The sequence below is a fragment of the Odocoileus virginianus genome, chromosome 3 (genome assembly GCF_023699985.2).
Source record: "Odocoileus virginianus isolate 20LAN1187 ecotype Illinois chromosome 3, Ovbor_1.2, whole genome shotgun sequence".
Lineage (NCBI taxonomy): Eukaryota > Metazoa > Chordata > Mammalia > Artiodactyla > Cervidae > Odocoileus > Odocoileus virginianus.
The window spans coordinates 64,303,228-64,321,369 of NC_069676.1; the positions used below are offsets into that span (position 1 = coordinate 64,303,228).

General features: G+C 40.6%; 1 protein-coding gene across 4 annotated transcripts in view; it reads right to left on the reverse strand.

Moving 5' to 3' along the window:
* LOC110139989 (hepatitis A virus cellular receptor 1-like) overlaps positions 1-11,655 on the reverse strand; it is a 28,390-nt gene extending 16,735 nt beyond the window's left edge. The window contains exons 1-4 of one of the 4 annotated variants that reach the window (XM_070465698.1): positions 11,369-11,655; positions 8,221-8,270; positions 5,842-6,171; positions 2,485-2,703 (exon numbers count right to left, since the gene is read on the reverse strand). In XM_070465698.1, coding sequence (XP_070321799.1) covers positions 2,485-2,703; positions 5,842-6,171; positions 8,221-8,266 — 595 coding nt within the window. In that variant the 5' untranslated portion in view covers positions 8,267-8,270; positions 11,369-11,655. The remainder of the gene's footprint in view (positions 1-2,484; positions 2,704-5,841; positions 6,172-8,220; positions 8,271-11,368) is intronic. The other 3 variants (XM_070465696.1, XM_070465695.1, XM_070465697.1) reach the window with 3 other exon arrangements.
* Between the last annotated feature and the right edge of the window lie 6,487 nt (positions 11,656-18,142).

Here is an 18,142-nt window from a genome sequence, read left to right on the forward strand (position 1 = left end):
CAACATCACCTTTACTCTTGTTCTTAGCAGTCTTTGTTTTTTGTGGAATTTTTCATTTCTTTGTTTAGTCATTGCTTTTGGTAGTAGCATTTTGGTTTTTCCTTTTGTTTGTTTTTGCTTCCCCTAATGCTCAAATCTACAACAGGATGTGGCTCACTTTAGGAACTAAAAACAGGGCAACAAGAAAGTCCAATGATCAGAGTCTTTATTCAACTGAAATCTGTGAAAGACCTTTTTTGCTTAACTTCTTTCTCTAGTTTGGGTCATTGTGGGCATCTTTCTTTTCTCCACTGCTCCTATGACTTAATTTTTGTTTATTTATTAAAAAAATACATTTCATCTTAATCAGAGGATAATGTAGAAAAATGACTCTGATGAACTTATTTGTAGGCCAGCAATAGAGACACAGACATAGAGAAGAGATTTGTGGACACAGCGGGGGGAAGGAGCAGGTGGGCTCATGTGATTTTACATCCAACCAGTGCAGGAGTATTTTAGGTGACCAGCATGGACAGGGTCACAGAGCAGAGAGAGGGGATGGATGTAAGGACAGATGCCCCTGCCATGGATCTTCTTCAGTGTTCTCCTCCTTTCTAACCTGTAAAGCTCAACTGTAACCTCTGACTTCGAGGGAAATTATCAGGATACATGTAATACTCAGTGAGTTTTATCCACCCAGAGGTCCTATGGACAAATACACCAAGACTTTCTTTCTGAACCTCTGCTTTAAACAAAGGCCATAACTTGCTCATGCTCCTCAAACCAGGAGCACTAATCCATGCACTCAGTAAACAGAAACTATTAAGAAGTAAATCAATATTGAGAAAGTCAACAGACACTCTAGTGTGTTGCCTGGAAGAACACTTTCTTAAAAACAAACTTTCATGACTCTAAATTCCCAGTTTTAACCTAACCTCTCTTCTAAACTCAGTTCAATGACCAGTCCTTCAGATACCTCCTAGTTGAATACACACACGGTTCAGTGTGAGTGAAAGGAAATCAATGTGTTCCAACAGATGTGTTTGGCTAAGAGGTTGTGATATTTCTGTTACTTCTCAGATTCCAGAGTCACTTCAAAGTGTCAAAGGGTTGGGGAGGCTTTGGGAATCTCCAAAGGCAAAAGCTATCTTTTTAATCCAAAAAATAGAAAATTTGATCATAAATGGGTCTTCTGAATGGCAAGCTATTTCCCCACTCATAAGTCAAATTATTCTCCATTTGTATTAAACCTAAACTTTTACCTAACAGAAATCTGAAATATAAACTCTGGACCCTGAATTGAAAAAACAAATGTGTGCATTTTAAATCTCTTCAGTCCTTAAATCTGATGTTTACTTCATTACAGTATGAGTACATTTCCTGCTACATAAATATATTAAAGGGTGCTAGAAGCAAAACTGTGTAAGACATTGACACCCTGAAAAGACAGGGTAATTGTATAAAGGTGCTTCCAGTGAGGATGTCAGATCAGGACAAATTCATCCAAATACATGCTCTATGACCAGGATAGAATGCAGAGAGGCCCCAAAATTCAAATTAATGGGACAATCTAGACTCAACCATTTTCTATTCATATGATTCCCAACGATGAACTTAGACACTGTGTCTCAGTCCTCACAAACATAAAGTAGGATTGAGTCACACCTACAATGCATAGGGTTATCATAAGAATTAGGTGGATTAATACTTAAGAAGTGGTTAGCCTGGTTCCTGATGCAGGAAACAGAATAAATATTAATTTCACTGAAATTTTCTCCTCAAGTGTTGGATTAGGCCTCAGAATGGCTGAAGTGATCTCTATTCACAGCTCATTGTAAGGACAGATCCTCATTTACCTGACCTTGTTCTGGCATTTCTACTTTTCCCTCACAACAACATGTCAACTCAGCCAAGTCTGCCTTTCCTTAGATGTCCAAGATCAGTGGTCCAACTTTATTTGTATTAATGAATTCCTGTGAGAATGAGATAAAGAGTCACAAGTCCCCTTCATTCTGATATGCTTGTACTTCCAAAAGGTGAATGTAACAGGTATAGTGATAGTGAGAGTCACTAAGTCATCTGACTCTTTGTGACCCTATGGACTATACAGTCCATGGAATTCTCCAGGCCAGAATACTGGGGTGGGTAGACTTTCCCTTCTCCAGGGCATCTTCCCAAACCAAAGATCGAACCCAGGTCTCCCACAGTGCAGGCAGATTCTTCACAGCTGAGCCATAAGGGAAGCCCAAGAAGACTGGAGTGGGTAGCCTAGCCCTTCTCCATCAGATCTTCCCAACCCAGGAATCGAACCACGGTCTCCTGCATTGCAGACAGATTCTTTACAAACTGAGCTATCAGGGGTAGGAGTTCAGAAACTCTAAAGTCAGATATGGAAGCCTATTAAAACTCCTTACCCTATACTATACCTCAGCCTTAACACTGTGCCCAGGATGGTCTATATCCAATCCTTTAAAGGCTTCTGGGCTCAGAATCACAACTGTTTACCTGGCTTGGGGTCCTTTGTGGGAGTGGGCGTTGGAAGGGCAGAGGTCGAGGCTCCCGTTGTCATATGAGGATTCGTGACTACTATAGCAGTGCTGTCCCTTTCTGAAATAGTGGTGTTCCCTGTTGGAGTAGCGGTGTTGGCTGTTCTCGGAGTCTCGGTAGTACTGGTCCTTGTGCTTTCCGTAGTAATACTGGGGTTCACTGTTGTTGTAGGTGGAGCTAGAAATCAACATGAGAGCAAGGATTCATCATACTGCAGGAAATAAGAGCCGGTGAATCAATGCAACCAGGGAGACTGTCCTCAGGCAGAAATGAACACTTATCTCCCATGAACCCAGAGTTCACATCATTGGTCAACTAGAATCTCTGACTGAGGGGTGAGTGAAGACATGGTCACAACAATAAAACAGCTGCGTTGAAAGGATAAAATCTGGAGAGGTATGGATATAACAGCAATGATGCCTGGGATTTGTGCTGAACACTTTGTAAAAACTAGTCATGTATATTATATTTATGTATCTAAATAAACATCTGTGAGTAAGGGGAAAACGTCTAGATCCTGAAGCCACATTTGTCTTCTCAGTGGTATATGACTAGGACCTAAATAGTAGCTTCTAAGAAACAGAATATTTACCAAAGAAATGCCATTCTATCAGTCAGCCTTATGAGTACCCTTCCAAAAGACCTGCATCCTAAATGCAGATTAATTCACACAAAAAGCATACGCTAGATAACACAGATGCATTATGCACTTGGTTAGAAGGTGGATTAGATGTTTTAAGGTTCCTTTCTACATGAGAGATAATAACCACAGGTAATAACTTTGGCGCTTTCCAGAACCAGAATGTAGGATTCCAAACCACTTATTGAAGTCCTCAGAGATACCCAGAGAAAGAACTGAAATTAGAAGTGAGCCAAAACACAGTGCCTGGCACAAGAGCAAAAGTTTAGGGTAGACTCAAGAATGTGGACCTTTTTTCTTAAGGGGCATCTATTTTGCCCACAAGCAGTATTCTCAATTTTCAACTCCACAAAATGTAAATTAGAACATCAAGTCTCTTGAATATGAGACAACTGCTGTGAAAACTAATTTGAGGGATTCAAGTCAGCTTAATTTGGAAACTAGTCAATTTGCCTTTAAGAAGAAAAACTTTTTTTTCAACAAGTATTTAAGTACAAGGCATTAGTAAATATTTTAGCCTTTGGGGGCCCTGTGATCTCAGTGATAATTACTCAAATCTGTCAGTGTGAAAACAGTCATAGACAGTATAAAAACTGAGGCATATATACATATATATAATAGCTGAGGCTGTGTTTCAATAAAACTTTATAAAACTACTGTTGAACCTGCTTATAATCTGATATGGTCCTGGAGCTACAATTTGCCCTGGTCTAAGAGTATAGTCAAAAGTTTTGATGAAATGTTCAATCCTAATCCCCTCCATTCATTTTGAAATCAAATCTAGAAAAAAAGCGGAAGCAAGCAAAAAATTCTGACCAAAGGACTATAACAAGGAGGAAGTCTACTTGGCTTTTTAAACTGTCTTCCTTGGTGGTAAATATTTCCTGAGGAAGAAGCTAGGAAGCTAAGGGTAGAAGGAGATGCTGAGGAAGAGCCTTAACAGAAGGTTGAAAAGTAAGTTCTTCCTGTCAAAAGTGCAAGAAAACTTAAGCAAAGAATTGGATTGGAGGCAGAGAGTCACTTTGGCTCAGTTATGGACTGGTTTCCCTCTGGACAGGGCAGTGAATTTGTAAATATTCATCTCTTAAAGATTTCTGAGCACTACAAAATTTCCCTAATTTCCTTCTATGTCATTTAAAAATATATTCAGCTAGACCAATCATATAATATCACAACTCCAAAATGATCTCTTCAAAAGCTCTCTCTCTTCCACATGTCTCTATGGTCAGTCTCTCTAGGCTTCTGTTAATTGACTCTTAGATGCAGTTTCCTTAGAGTCAGCATTTTCTGCATCAGAATTGACCTTATTTCACTTGCCTTCATCAAGGATACAAGCAAAATACAAAGTTGGAAGACTGTAATATCAACTTCATTTAAAGCAAAAAAGAGACATAACTTATGTAGGACTGGGTATTGCGTTCTGTGTCGTGGGAGAACATTCATTAGGAAAAAGCGCCAGAAACCAGGAAATCCTAAAGAATCTTGTCCTTTCATCAAAAGGTAAGAAAAAGTAGGATGTCTACATCAAGATGGAACAATGTAAACTTCCCTGATTTTTTTATTTCACAAAATTCTTCAAAGCTACCAGTGAACATTTATTGAGATGTAAATGTTTTCATACTGACATAAGCCCATTTTAATTTTTCCAGTAGTCATGTATGGATGTGAGAGTTGGACTATAAAGAAAGCTGAGAGCTGAAGAATTGATGTTTCTGAACTATGGTGTTGGAGAAGACTCTTGAGCGTCCCTTGAACTGCAAGGGGATCCCACCAGTCCATCCTAAAGGAGATCAGTCCTGGGTGTTCATTGGAAGGACTGATGTTGAAGCTGAAACTTCAATACTTCGGCCACCTGATGCAAAGAGCTGACTCATTGGAAAAGACCCTGATTCTGGGAAAGATTGAAGGCAGGAGGAGAAGGGGACGACAGAGGATGAGATGGTTGGATGGTATCAGCAACTCAATGGACATGGGTTTGGGTGAACTCTGGGAGTTGGTAATGGACAGGGAGGCCTGGTGTACTGCAGTTCATGGGGTTGCAAAGAGTCGGACACAACTGAGTGACTCATTTGACTAATTTAGTGATATGGTGTGAAATGTGCTTCATAAAATCCAAGACATGGCAGAAGGAGGGGATAAAACTCTATAGTATAAAGGCTCATACAATATATATGCAACAAGATTGAATTGACCCCTGTTAAAGCCAAATTATACAAATACTTGATCAGACATTATATTACCTATTTTATATGTGTGAAATTCTCTATAAGTCCTAAAATGTTAGGAAAGGACATTTAAAAATTCTTCTAAGAAATAATCTCAGAGGAAAGGGCAGTTCTTTAAGTGGAACAAATTCAGTTCCATAAAAATGTTCGCTATATCTCAGTGGAACAGTGAATGCTTTTTCATTAATCAATTAGCACTCCTAAAGCACTGTCTTAGAAGATATTTTGCTGACTGGGAAGTTTCTCTAGCCTATGGTCTTGAATCAAGGCTAGTGTTAACACTTCATTCTACACAAATACAAGTTATCCTATGAAGAGTTATTAGAAAACAAGATTATAGGAGCCTCTTCTTTCCCTATTCAAGGAAGAAGAGGTTAATATCAAATAGAAAACTCTTTATCTAGGGTAACCCACAGCAAGTGATCAAAGTAAGTAGGAAGACAAGCTCACCTGGCTTTACAGTCAACTTTATGATGTTTTTTTCATCATTGAAAAACCACCTCTTAATACGGCAACAATACAAGCCACTGTCAGAAGGGACTACATTCTCTATGGTCAAAGAAACATCCCTTCTACCGATATTTCCCTTGAGCTTATAACGTTCGTTCTTCCGTTCAGTGACTTTGTATTCCTCAGTACTGATAATGGTATTTCTGCAGTCTAACCAAGAACATTCCCCTCGGCCCCAGCACGTGGATGTGACTTTTCCTTTATAGGAGCAGGGTAGCCTGACAGACTGACCCTCCACTCCAATCACATGTAGGTAAGATGTTACACCATCTGTAAATAAAGAGAAACCAGAGCATGAGGTCTCAATATTTTAACTTTACTTTCAGTTTTTTCTTTATATAGCTTATTTGGTTTGAAATCATCTGACTAACATCTTGAGTTTTTAAAACTTAGGATAAGCATTTTTCTACATTCACAAATTCTTTAGCAGCATTATCATTTACTAGATATATTTCTAGATGAAATATCATATAAATGTTTTTCTGTATTCAGAATTACTTTCTAATGGGATAGATTTCTGAGAGAAAGTTTCAGGATAAAGGGCAGAAATATGTTCAATCTCTTGGTATTAAGACCAAATCTCTCTCCAAAAGGTTTGAAATAAATGGCATTACAGTAATACATGAATATGTGTGCAAATATCATATAAATGTTTTTCTGTATTCAGAATTACTTTCTAATGGGATAGATTTCTGAGAGAAAGTTTCAGGATAAAGGGCAGAAATATGTTCAATCTCTTGGTATTAAGACCAAATCTCTCTCCAAAAGGTTTGAAATAAATGGCATTACAGTAATACATGAATATGTGAGCATTTCTTTCTGTTTTTGACATGTATCTGCTTATTAAATAGGTAACATATACATGTTGCTTTTCTTCTCCCCTGATTGTCAGTATCTCAGTTGAAATCTCTTTAAAAACTCTTTTGTATTTTTAGTTTTGATTTTAAGTCTTTATTGCAAGTTTTTAAATAGCTCTTTCAAGAAAAACAAACAAACAAAAATAAATAAATAAGTAGCTCTTTCAAATTAAATCTCCTCATAACCTTGCTCTTAATCAAATTTAAAAAAAAAAAGCAGAGATGGAGTTTTACTTAAAGCATCATTGGCTAGGAGGCCAAAGCTAAGCTGTTTAGAAATCAATTCTTAGGAAATTGAGTTTATAACACTGTTAGGAGAAACTGAGGCTTATCATGGGCTTAAGGATCAACCAGATAAACTCAAGCAGGGATCCCTTCTTGAGCAATGTATAAGGAAGCACAGTCCATTTACCCAGGTGAAACCAAAAAACTGGAGAACATTCAGTCAAATACTAAATGTTGCCTCTTAAAAAACAAACAAACAAAAACACCTCTCTCCTGAGTCAGTGGCTTAAAAATCCCTACATTGGCAAAAGAAGTCTGAGTGGTCCATAAAAGAACCTGAGTCTCATGACTAATCATAGGGCTGGGCTGTAAGTCTGGGAAATGCTCTGGGAATAAAACACTCATTGATACATAAAATAAGAGTCTAGCTTTTTCACTGGAATTCTGGTAATATTTAATTTTGCTTAGTATCATTTTTGGATTACAAAGGTAATACAGGCTAAATATAAAAATTTGTTCTAGAAGTATAATTTAAAAAATACATTTCCTCATATTCCCAACTCTAGAGATTGTTTAAAAATTTAGGATATGTGTATTCCTAAATTTCCCCCTGTCTCATAGAATATTTTTAATTAAAATATTTTATTTATTAAAAAAATTTTTTTTGGTCACACAGCATGGTCTGTGGGACCTCAATTACTCATTCAAGGATGGAACCCCTGCACTCTGCATTGGAAGCACAGTCTTAACAACTGGAAAAGTAGGGAAATTAAAATATTTTCTTTTTAACAGAAGTAGTTGCCCTCAGTTGAAAAAATCAAAAAGCACAGAATGGTACAGTAAAGGACTCTTTCCTTCCGCCTTCATCCCTATTTCTTCTTCTCATCCCCTTCTACACTGTGATAACAGCTGTTACTGTTTCCTACCTACACATGAGCAGTTCATGCATATACAGCCATCTACCTACCCACCCCTCCATATTTTTTTTTGTTTAAATACAAGCAGTGGCATAAACCATACTGTACAGCATCATGCCTTGTAACCCACTCACAGATTTTGTAAGTCTTACTATTTAAGCAATTTCTTTGGCTTAAGGCTTCAGCTTTGTTCTTTGCTCATTGGTGACCCCATTACCTTCTGACAAAGCCCTAGAACACCTCCCCTGCCTCATCACTTCCACGGCCCCTACACTCCCTCATCCTCAGGCTTCCAAAGCACAGCCCACCTGTTCACTTACCTATCAGAAGGAGTAGGAAGCCCAGGATGGCTACCCAAGGGTGCATGATGCTATTGTCCCGAAGGAAAGAGAGAGCAAACTGGTTAGTGTGTCTTGCAACCATGTAGTATCAGAATCAAAACAGTTAGGTGATGTTTTGGGGGCTCCAAGAAAGGATTAGCCAGAGGTGAAGTGATAAAGAAGTGATTTATGAGAATAGAATGCTTGTGAGGCATCGGATTTGGCAGGTGAGTGTTGTGCTGCCCCAAGTACTGAGTGGGTTACATTTTCATCATCAAAGGAGGATAGAGGAGGGGAGACGACCACCTTCTTTGTCTTTCTTTGGGTCTTCCATCACTAACTCCTCCTACAAGTTGGGTAGGGGAGTTTTGGGCCCTATATGGTGCATCTGGGACTGTCATGGAACTATGGAGAAATTATTTCAGGTCTCAGAACAGTGAGGGTCATTCACTTTGAAATGTCACCTTTCCATAAATTATTGTGTGTGTGTGTGTGTGTGTGTGTGCAGAGAGCATGTCCTAGGGGTCATCACCTTGTTCACATCACTGGGCAGGTTTTAGGCCCTATTTTCCACTATTGCTTTACAGTTTGAAGGCATGTCTCATGCTTCTGCTAAACGGTTTTATGGCTAAGCGAGTTAGCTTGGATTTGTTGTTTGGCAAGCAGGTCTGGCTTTGATGCTGCTAAGTGACTTGCTCTGCTTTATGAGACAAGGAAGCCCACATTGTTTCAGGATTTTTCCATTTTTTTCTTGGGTGATCATTAACTTACAGAGGTCTCTCTTACTTTTTTCTTTACATATAATTACCTAATGGGATTAACTATTAAATCACTATCATGTCCCTTTACTTTGTCCCTGTGATTTCCTACTCCAGATGTTTACCGTTTTATGCTTAAAAGTGGGTAAGAGGTAACAATGAGTCATTAACTTCTTCCTTCTGAGATGGGATGTAGGCCTGCCTGGGGAAGTACTAAAACACCTGGCTGACTGTCTACAACTTTTCTGTTGTAAGAATTATAAACCAATTAGTATCATCCTTTTAGTTCTCTTAGATGTTACGCTTTGGAGGATGGATTTACAAAAGATAAAAATGAAAAGAAATTAAGCATTAAAAGAGATTATAACCATGATTTGGTGATCCAAAACATTTTTCCAAAACAGTTTCTAAATCTGGAAAAGGGTCATTTAAGTCCTTAATCTGTTTGTTTTTTATTAGGCCCAGTATCTTAATATTTTATACTTCAGGGCTTATAAGTCTTCTATCTCTGTTAATCGGTTCTTTATTTTCTATTAATATCAGTTGGTGATAGAGTTGCTTCTTGTCCCTCAGGAAACAGAGTGGCCCCTAATTTAGTTAAGTCCCTTCCATTACAGAGATAGGACTTGCCTGGTGGCTCAATCATTAAGGAATCCACCTGTAATGCAGACCTGGGTTTGATCCCTGGGTTGGGAAGATCCCCTGGAGAAGGAAATGGCATCCCTCTCCAGTATTCTTGCTTGGGAAACCCCATGGACAGAGGAATCTGGCAAGGGTCATAGGGTTGCAAGAGTAAAACACAACTTAGCAATTAAACTGCCACACCATCTTCCATTAAAGAGATAGGACAATCAGGCACAAACAGAAAGGAATACAAAAACAACTGGCCATTGATGTTGTACAAAAGGGGTTTTAGGAAAGTGTACCTCTGTCTCTCTCCTGACACTTCCATTACATATTTCTTATGGTTGTTAAGATTTCTAACCCTTTAGGTTAAGACAGAGAAGGTTGCACCAGTATCTCTAAGAAATTCTACTAAGTGGCCTTCCACATCAATGACCACCTGAAGTTTGGCATTAGTTATGTAGATGGTCTCTCTGGGCAAAGTCACCTTTGGCTTCGGGCGACCTCAGTATTCTGATCATGAAACTGTCAATAGCCAAGGGCCCCCTGTCACTCACTGGCATCTGGGGCATTCTCTCTTTCAGTGTCCCGGATGTTTTCTAAAAGCTCATTGATCACAATCTTCGTTTCCCTTCTATTCACACCTGGCACATTGATTTTGGATACCCATCAGTCTTGCACAGTCAAATGACCCAGAAAGTCTGGCCTCCCTTTCATGGTCTGTGAGTGGACAGGGCCACTGCCATCACTGGGGCCTTTTGTGTATTTCTCTGGATGCAGTCAGCCTTTTTGGCCATATCCCTATTATTGAAAACCAAATAAGACAACTAGAGCAAATTGCTCAAAAGGTCTGAGGACCTCCTCCTTCCAGCAGTTGCTTTTTGAATTTTGCATCTGAAGTCTGGGGCAGACTGGGTTATGAAATGTATAGCCAAAAGGACCTGTCCCTCTGGAGAGGAGGGATCCACATTTGGGTACTATTTAAAAGCTTCCACTAATCTCCTTTGAAAAACTGCAGGATTTCCCTCTGGCCCCTGGCGGACTTCTTTCACTTTTTTCATAATTGATGGGTTTCACTAAAAGCTTTTTCATACCCACTAATAAATAACTAACCCTATGGTCCTGCTTATTTCTATCATTACAATTCATCTGGTGACTCCAGTGTGGATCTGCCTCAGGGAAAGCATTGTTTTCCACCTGATGTACTGCGTGGCCCTCTTGGGCCTGGGCCACCACTCGGTCAGCGTGGGCTCTGGCTGCCAGTACTGTGTGCTGTTCTTTCTTAGGAGGGTAGCGGTGGGATAAAATCTGTAAATCCCCCCAGGTGAGATTCCCCCCAGGTAAGCTTCTTTGTGAAAATTTCAGAGTCCTCAGAAAAACCTCTCAATTTATCCTCTGCCAGACTTAGATCAGACAGCAAAGAAAACACGTTTGTTTCTTGATTTTTATGAGAAAGTTCTCTCAGAGGAAGAACCATAGGAGCAGTTGGTTGGTAACATATTGCTCTGGTATGCTCTCAGCCAGCTAGGCTGGGGTTGGGTCCCTTGGGTAACTTGGGGTACCTAGGAGCTCCTGTTAGTGGAGGTCATTCCTCAGCCCTGGGTGTGTTTTCCCCGGGGATAACAGCCTCTGCTAGAGCAAGGGCTGATGCCTGTAAGATAGCTCCTGTTGCAGCAGCAGGGCGCGCTCGAGCAGAAGTTAGCTATCCAAAAGTTTCCTTCCCATGCCAAAATCCACTGTGTAATTTAACCAAGATTTGTACTTACAACTTTAGATGTTGCTCCTTCCAAAGTGGTCTCCCAAGCAGATGTTACTCCCTGAGAAATTGCCGCAAAGGAATAGTAGAGAAGGTGTCCCAGTGGTGTTGACAGTGAGCAGACACTGGTCTTGCTGAAAATGGAAAATAAAGGATCAGCGCTTATAAGGGTTGGAGGGAGGGGAAGACTGACATCAGGGCTCAGGAAGTCCTCCCCTGGGCACTTCAAGTAATTAGGAGGAAGTAACTTTAGTCTTGGGCTTCCCTGGTAGCTTCAGCTGGTAAAGAATCCGCCTGCAATGCAGACGACACTGGTTTGATTCCTGGGTCAGGAAGTTCCCCTGGAAAAGGAATAGTCTACCCATCCATTAATCTTGGACTTCCCTGGTGACTCAGCTGGTAAAGAATCTGCCTGTAATGTGGGAGACCTTGTTTCCATCCCTGGTTGGGAAGATCCCCTGGAGGAAGGCATGGCAACCCACGCCAGTATTCTTGCCTGGAGAATCCCCTGGACAGAGGAGTCTGGTGGGCTACAGTCCCCATTATCGCACAGAGTTGGACACAACTGGAGTGACTTAGCTTAAGTCTTGGAAAATGATTCCCATCAGTTTCCTTGTATATCATATACTTAAGAAAACTGATAAGAGGCCTTTCATCTAGGTTGGACACAGTCCTCTAAATGATAGTATGTATAATCCCCCAGTAATAGACTATGGGCATCTAGTCTCAATCCAAAGACCAGCTTAGAATCAGTGACCAGCTTCAGAAACAAGCTTAGAATACCTTCTTAATAACTCATTTAAGCTTTATAACAATATAACATAGCAACAAAGAACTATTTGAAAAGTTTCAGACAGTAGATACATACCTCAAGTAGCAAAACTAAAATGTTATACCTATTAAAACAATTTTTTCTCTAAAATTACCCTCATTTTTATCAAATATAGCCAAATTAAGAGTAATCTGTTCACAAAATAAGACTGCCAGATTGATCACATAGGCCTGTATAATTTTTTCAATAAGGCAGGTACCTTGATTGCTAAAAACAGTAAAAGTATATCTCAAGTGAAAAACACATTTTTAATCATTCTGTTTTCACCGTGAGGATACCAGTCTTGTAGCCAAAAAAGGCTTTAACCCATTAAATGAAGAATGGGGTTTTCCACGGAGCCAGGAAAAGCCAAGTGGTCGTCTTGGATTTCCCACATTCCTGACTGTTTAATTTACAGCTTTTTAAAAATCTATCTTAATTTTTCTCATTTAGGAGCAGACAATAGTCATGCTTCAAGGACATCAGACTGGCAAAAGTCTGACAATAAGGGGTTAATTTTCTTGCTGACAAATTTTACAACAAATATAAAGTGAACTTACTAACTTTTAGAAAACACAGGTACAATAAAGTATTATTCTTAAGGTTGATGATGCTAAAAATATGTCTGCATTAATTAAAAAGTGTAAGTCTACAGACTTGAATTTTAACAGGGATACACACAGAATGTAGAAGAAAACTCTCAGAATTAGGAAGATGAGTATAGATTGCCAAATCCTGTCAGAAGCAACCCAAAAGGTAAAATTTCTTCCTCTTAACATATCACACCCCTTGTCACATGTACCAACCAAAAGATCCCTTTTACATCTCCAAATACACCTGCTACCTTTCTGTGAAAACCCATGTTGATTGCCATGGTTCCCCTGGTTCCCTGTCTTTACACATCGAATCATCATTTCTATAGTCTGTACCCAGTTGAAACCACTAGGTGGTGTTTCGGGCGCTCTGAGGAGCTCCTGTTCTCCAAATAGCACAGAAAGAATTCAGCCAGAGGCTGAAAAGGGATAAATAAGAAGTGATTCATAAGAATAGGATGCTTGTGAGACTCATAAGCTGACAGACGAGTGTTGTGCTGCACCGAGTACTTAGTGGGAGACATTTTTATAATCAAAGGAGGAGAGAGGAGGGGAGAAGACCACCTTCTTCTTTATTCTTTGAGTCTTCCATCACTAACTCCTATGTGAAGGAGAGAGAGTTTTAACCCTATACGGTGCATCCAGGACCGGCGTGGCAGTATGTAAAACTCATTTCAGGTCTCAGTACAATCAAGAGAGTCCACTTTGAAACGTCATCTTTCTAACTCTGGCAAATATCTTAATTTCTGCAAACCTCAGTTTCTTCTCCTTTATTATGAATGTAATAATAGAATCTTCCTCAAACATTTGGATGAGGCCTCACAACAAGATAATGCCCTCAAAAGCATCAGGCCCAGCCCTTTCCTATAAAAAGCACTCAGTAATTGTTTTTTATTATCAGTGACTCCCAGAATTACATAGATAGCCCAGAACTCTCCCCTATGAGATAATAACTATGAAAGCTTTGGTAGAGTGGCAAGTCCCTATTTAACACTTACACTGTATCATCATAGTAATGATTATTTGGTCAGAGGGAGGTGCCAATCATCAGACACCAAACCCCACTTAGGCATCCATAAGTCCACTCAGCCCCACATTTCCAACTGCCTGCTAAACATCACCCAGGAGCACTTCAAACTCAAGATCATCCAAATTATTTTCACTTTTTCTCCCGGGGTTCTTTTACCAGTGAACCCATCACATCAGCTAATCTCCCAAGTACAGAGACTCACTCATCCTTCCTTCTTACTCCAGCCACTAGGTCCTCACAATTCCAAGTCCTAATTTCTGACTCTGTCCCTTCTCTGCTGTTACTGCTGCCATTACTCTAGTTGAGACACTCCCCTCCTGTCTGGATTATAGCAGGAACCTCCTGGGGAGCCTCTCTGCATAGAGGCTGTGGAAAGTGCAAGTGTTAGTCACTTAGTCTTGTCCAACTCCTTGGGACTCCATGGGCTGAAGCCCACCAGGCTCTGTCCATAGAATTTTGCCAGCAAGAATACTGGAGTGGGTACTGGAGTGGGTAGCCATTTCCTTCTCCAGGGGATCTTCCCGACCCAGGGTTCCAAACCGGGTCTCCCGCATTGCAGGCAGGTTGTTTACCATCCTCTCCCCTCCAGCATAGCTTCCATAGACTTTACAGGAGCAATTTTTCCAAAAACAGAACTGAAAATACCATTCCCTAATCCAAACACATGAATGGTTCCTTAGGACGCTGGAATGAAATCTAAATTCTTCAGCCCATCGATGAAGTCCTTTAAGAACCAAGGCCAGTCCTAGCTCCCTAGTCACCATTAGATTAAACTGGGCTCTTAATCAATCACTAAAGATTTCACACTCTTATCTGTCCCTTTATCTCTGTTCAGACTGTTCTCCCTATGTGTTCTCTCTGCTCAATGAAATGTTCTCATTCATGAAGAATCAATTCAAGGATCTCTGAGAGAAATATTCTGGCCCTCCTTTCCCATTTAGAACACTTCTCTCCCTTTTTTTGGGTCCCCAGGGAACTTTTTCATAACTCTGCCCCAAAGTAAATCCCACAGGACGGTTGTTGGCTGTACACAGCCTGTCTCTAAACCCCTTTAAAGACAGACTTCAAGGCTTCCTCATTTGCGTATGTCTGGGCCCTGCACAGAGAAGCAACCAGTAAAGCCATGTTTAATGAATCATAGGTTTGAAAGTCCTTTACCAAGTATCATGCAACCTATTTCCATGTATCCAAATGAAATGCCAAGATAAAGATATAAAAATCTCATCTCCAACCACTTTTCCCTCTGAGAATCCTTCAATTTGCTGGAAAAACCAGCTTGCTCTGGACCGTGAAGCTTGGGCTGGTTTTGTAAAACAGAGAGACACAGTAAGATAGCAAATGCTCCTAAAAGTCCCCCATTTCCACTCCCCCACCATCCAACCCTGGGACCAAGGAAAAACTACTGTAACAATCACAAAGAAAGGAAAATTTGATGATTACCAGAGCAGGTTTCACTTATTTCCAGTTTTCCTCTGTGGACAGCCAATTCCTCATGCGTATTTGAATTGTGGGATTTGAAATGATTTACTGCCTGGACTTCTTGCTGTTGATGAGCATAATGAGCTACCTTGGGTCTGAGAAAAACTGAAGCCTGATATTTGAGGAGCAAATAGGAAAATCTGCCCTCAGGGAGCTCCACTGAGAGAGAGTCTGCTAGTCCTGGGACAAAGGTTAACTATGTGGAATAAGAGAACTGGCCTCTAATCTGCAATCTCCCTAACTCACTGCAAGCCCTCTCTCAACTCGGTGGCCTTTTCTGAGCCTCAATTTAGCATCATTTTCCCACTGACAACACCACCCCCAGGAGTCCCTAGACTCAAATTTAAAGCCTCTGAAACATGAGTATGAGTCTCAGCTTTCCCTCTGCTTTGCTGTGTGATCTTGGGAAAGTCACTCCACATCCCTGAGCTCCATTTAGGCAGCCACAGAGCGGAGGTGAGCATTTGCCAGCCTAGGTAGGGTTTCTTCAGATGGTGTCTGCAGACCAAACACCTTCAAAGCAGAGGAGGGCCCTGGAGCAGGAGATCCATACTTGGAGATGTCTTATAAAATAAATAATACAAATCAGGAAGCCCTTGCATGGCACACTTGACCACAGCTCTTTTTCAAGCAGAACTTGATTTCTGAGCCTAAATTATAGAGTGGTGTCTGCCTGTGCGCTAACTTGCTTCGGTCCTGTCCAAATCTCTGAGACTCTATGGACTTCTCTGTCCATGGGATTCTCCACACAAGAATACTGCAGTGGGGTTGGCATTTCCTGCTCCAGGGGATATTCCTGACCCAGGGATTGAACCCGCCTCTCTTAATATCAGGTTCTTACCACTAGTACTACCTGGGAAGCTCAAATTATAGAGCACAGGCCTCTAGATTGAGTCATGTGAATATTATAAAAAAACTGAGGGCTATCAGAAGATTAAAGATGTCCACCCAGAGAAACAAAACCTGTAACTACGAGTTCTGTAGAGCCATGCAAAAAGGAGTCAGTGAAAACCTTTCAGAACCTCAAGTTTATTCTAATAGTGAGTCAAGAATGACTACCATGATGTTTTTTAAAAAGGTTTTTTCACTTCCTTAAGTGAAAGTAAGTTTGCCACTCATCACTGATTATCCCCCTGGTGTGATCAGCAGGAAAAACAAACAAACAAACAAAAAGCCATAAAACCAAAAAAATGTCTCTGTACTTGGAAGGAAGCTCTAGTCAAAGCTATGGTTTTTCCAGTAGTGTATGGATATGAGAGTTGGACTATAAAGAAAGCTGAGTGCCGAAGAATTGATGCTTTTGAACTGTGGTGTTGGAGAAGACTCTTGAGAGTCCCTTGGACTGCAAGGAGATCCACCCAGTCCATTCTAAAGGAAATCAGTGCTGAATATTCATTGGAAGGACTGAAACTGAAGCTGAAACTCCAATACTTTGGCCACCTGACGTGAAGAACTGACTCATTGGAAAAGACCTTGATGCTGGGAAAGATTGAAGGTGGGAGGAGAAGGGGATGACAGAGGATGAGATGGCTGGATGGCATCACAGACTCAATGGGCATGAGTTTGAGTAAGCTCTGAGGGAGTTGGTGATGAACAGGGAGGCCTGGCATGCTGCGGTCCATGGGTTGCAAAGAGTCGGACACAACTGAGCGACTGAACTGAACTTGGAAGGAACCAACTCAGCTGGGAGCTGGTAGATGGCCTCTTGCTCCCCAGCCGGCCTGGCCTGAGAATGAAGGTGTGTGAATAGGAAGAGCAGCAGAGATGCAGTGAGGAGAGGGGATGGGAGGCCCGCATGAGGGCTCTCATTCAGCACCAGGAATTATGGACCAGTCTCTGTCCTCATGCATTTCCTAAGTCAACAGCCCTGTGAAACATGTATCTCCATTGTAGATTTTGAGGAAATAGATTTAGAAAAGACTAGAACAAGAATCTGAGATTCTAAAAAAAAAAAAAAAAGCATACAATGGTGGAGGTGGTACATAACCATGAGCCTTACACTTGCCAGCTGTCTTTTAGCCTCCACCTACTGCTACCCAGAAGACTGAGAGGGGAAAGGACTAGACAAAAAGGATTTGGGATGTTATTGGGGCACTAAAAGTGAGGCTAAGGCATAATCATAAGGGATTTAATCTCATGTCACTGGATTTTATTTAGGAAATGACTTAGTGAGATGGGTCTCCTCATGCTGTCTTCAGGGTCTGGACCCAAGAGAGAAGCTAGGACTACAAGGAGCAATTTGGGACCATTCTACACATTCCTGTGGCCAAGTGAGAAATGAAATTAATTAATCCTCAGGCTCGACACAATGATCTGAATTCCCAACTACTTAGAGGGACAAGAGTTCATATTCCCCTAACAGACTGCCTTTACCTGGGAGTAGGAAACCTATGAGAATTTTAATTGTGGTTGTTCCTGTTGTTTGTGTTTGAATTATGGTTCCTTATTTGGGGCTTTGCAGAAATCTTAGAGAATCTAACAGAAGTTCTAGACTTTTTCCACAGACAAATGTGTGGATACATACACACTGTATACATATATAGTATATGTATATGTATATATGCATATGTGTATATATATGTATATTTGTATAACACACACACATATATAATTTCAGGTGGTTCTTGCATTCCCCCCTAATTTTATCCACTGACAACTCCATTGTGGCCCCATAAAAAGTAGCCAGCCAGGCTTCACTGTCCATGGGATTTTCCAAACAAGAATACTGTAGTGGTTTGCCACTGCCTACTCCAGCGGATCTTTTTGACCTGGGAATTGAATCACAGGGTGTTTCGACTCTGGCATTAACAGGCTGATTTATTACTACTACACCACTGGGGAAGCCCAGGATACCATGGATACAGTTAAATA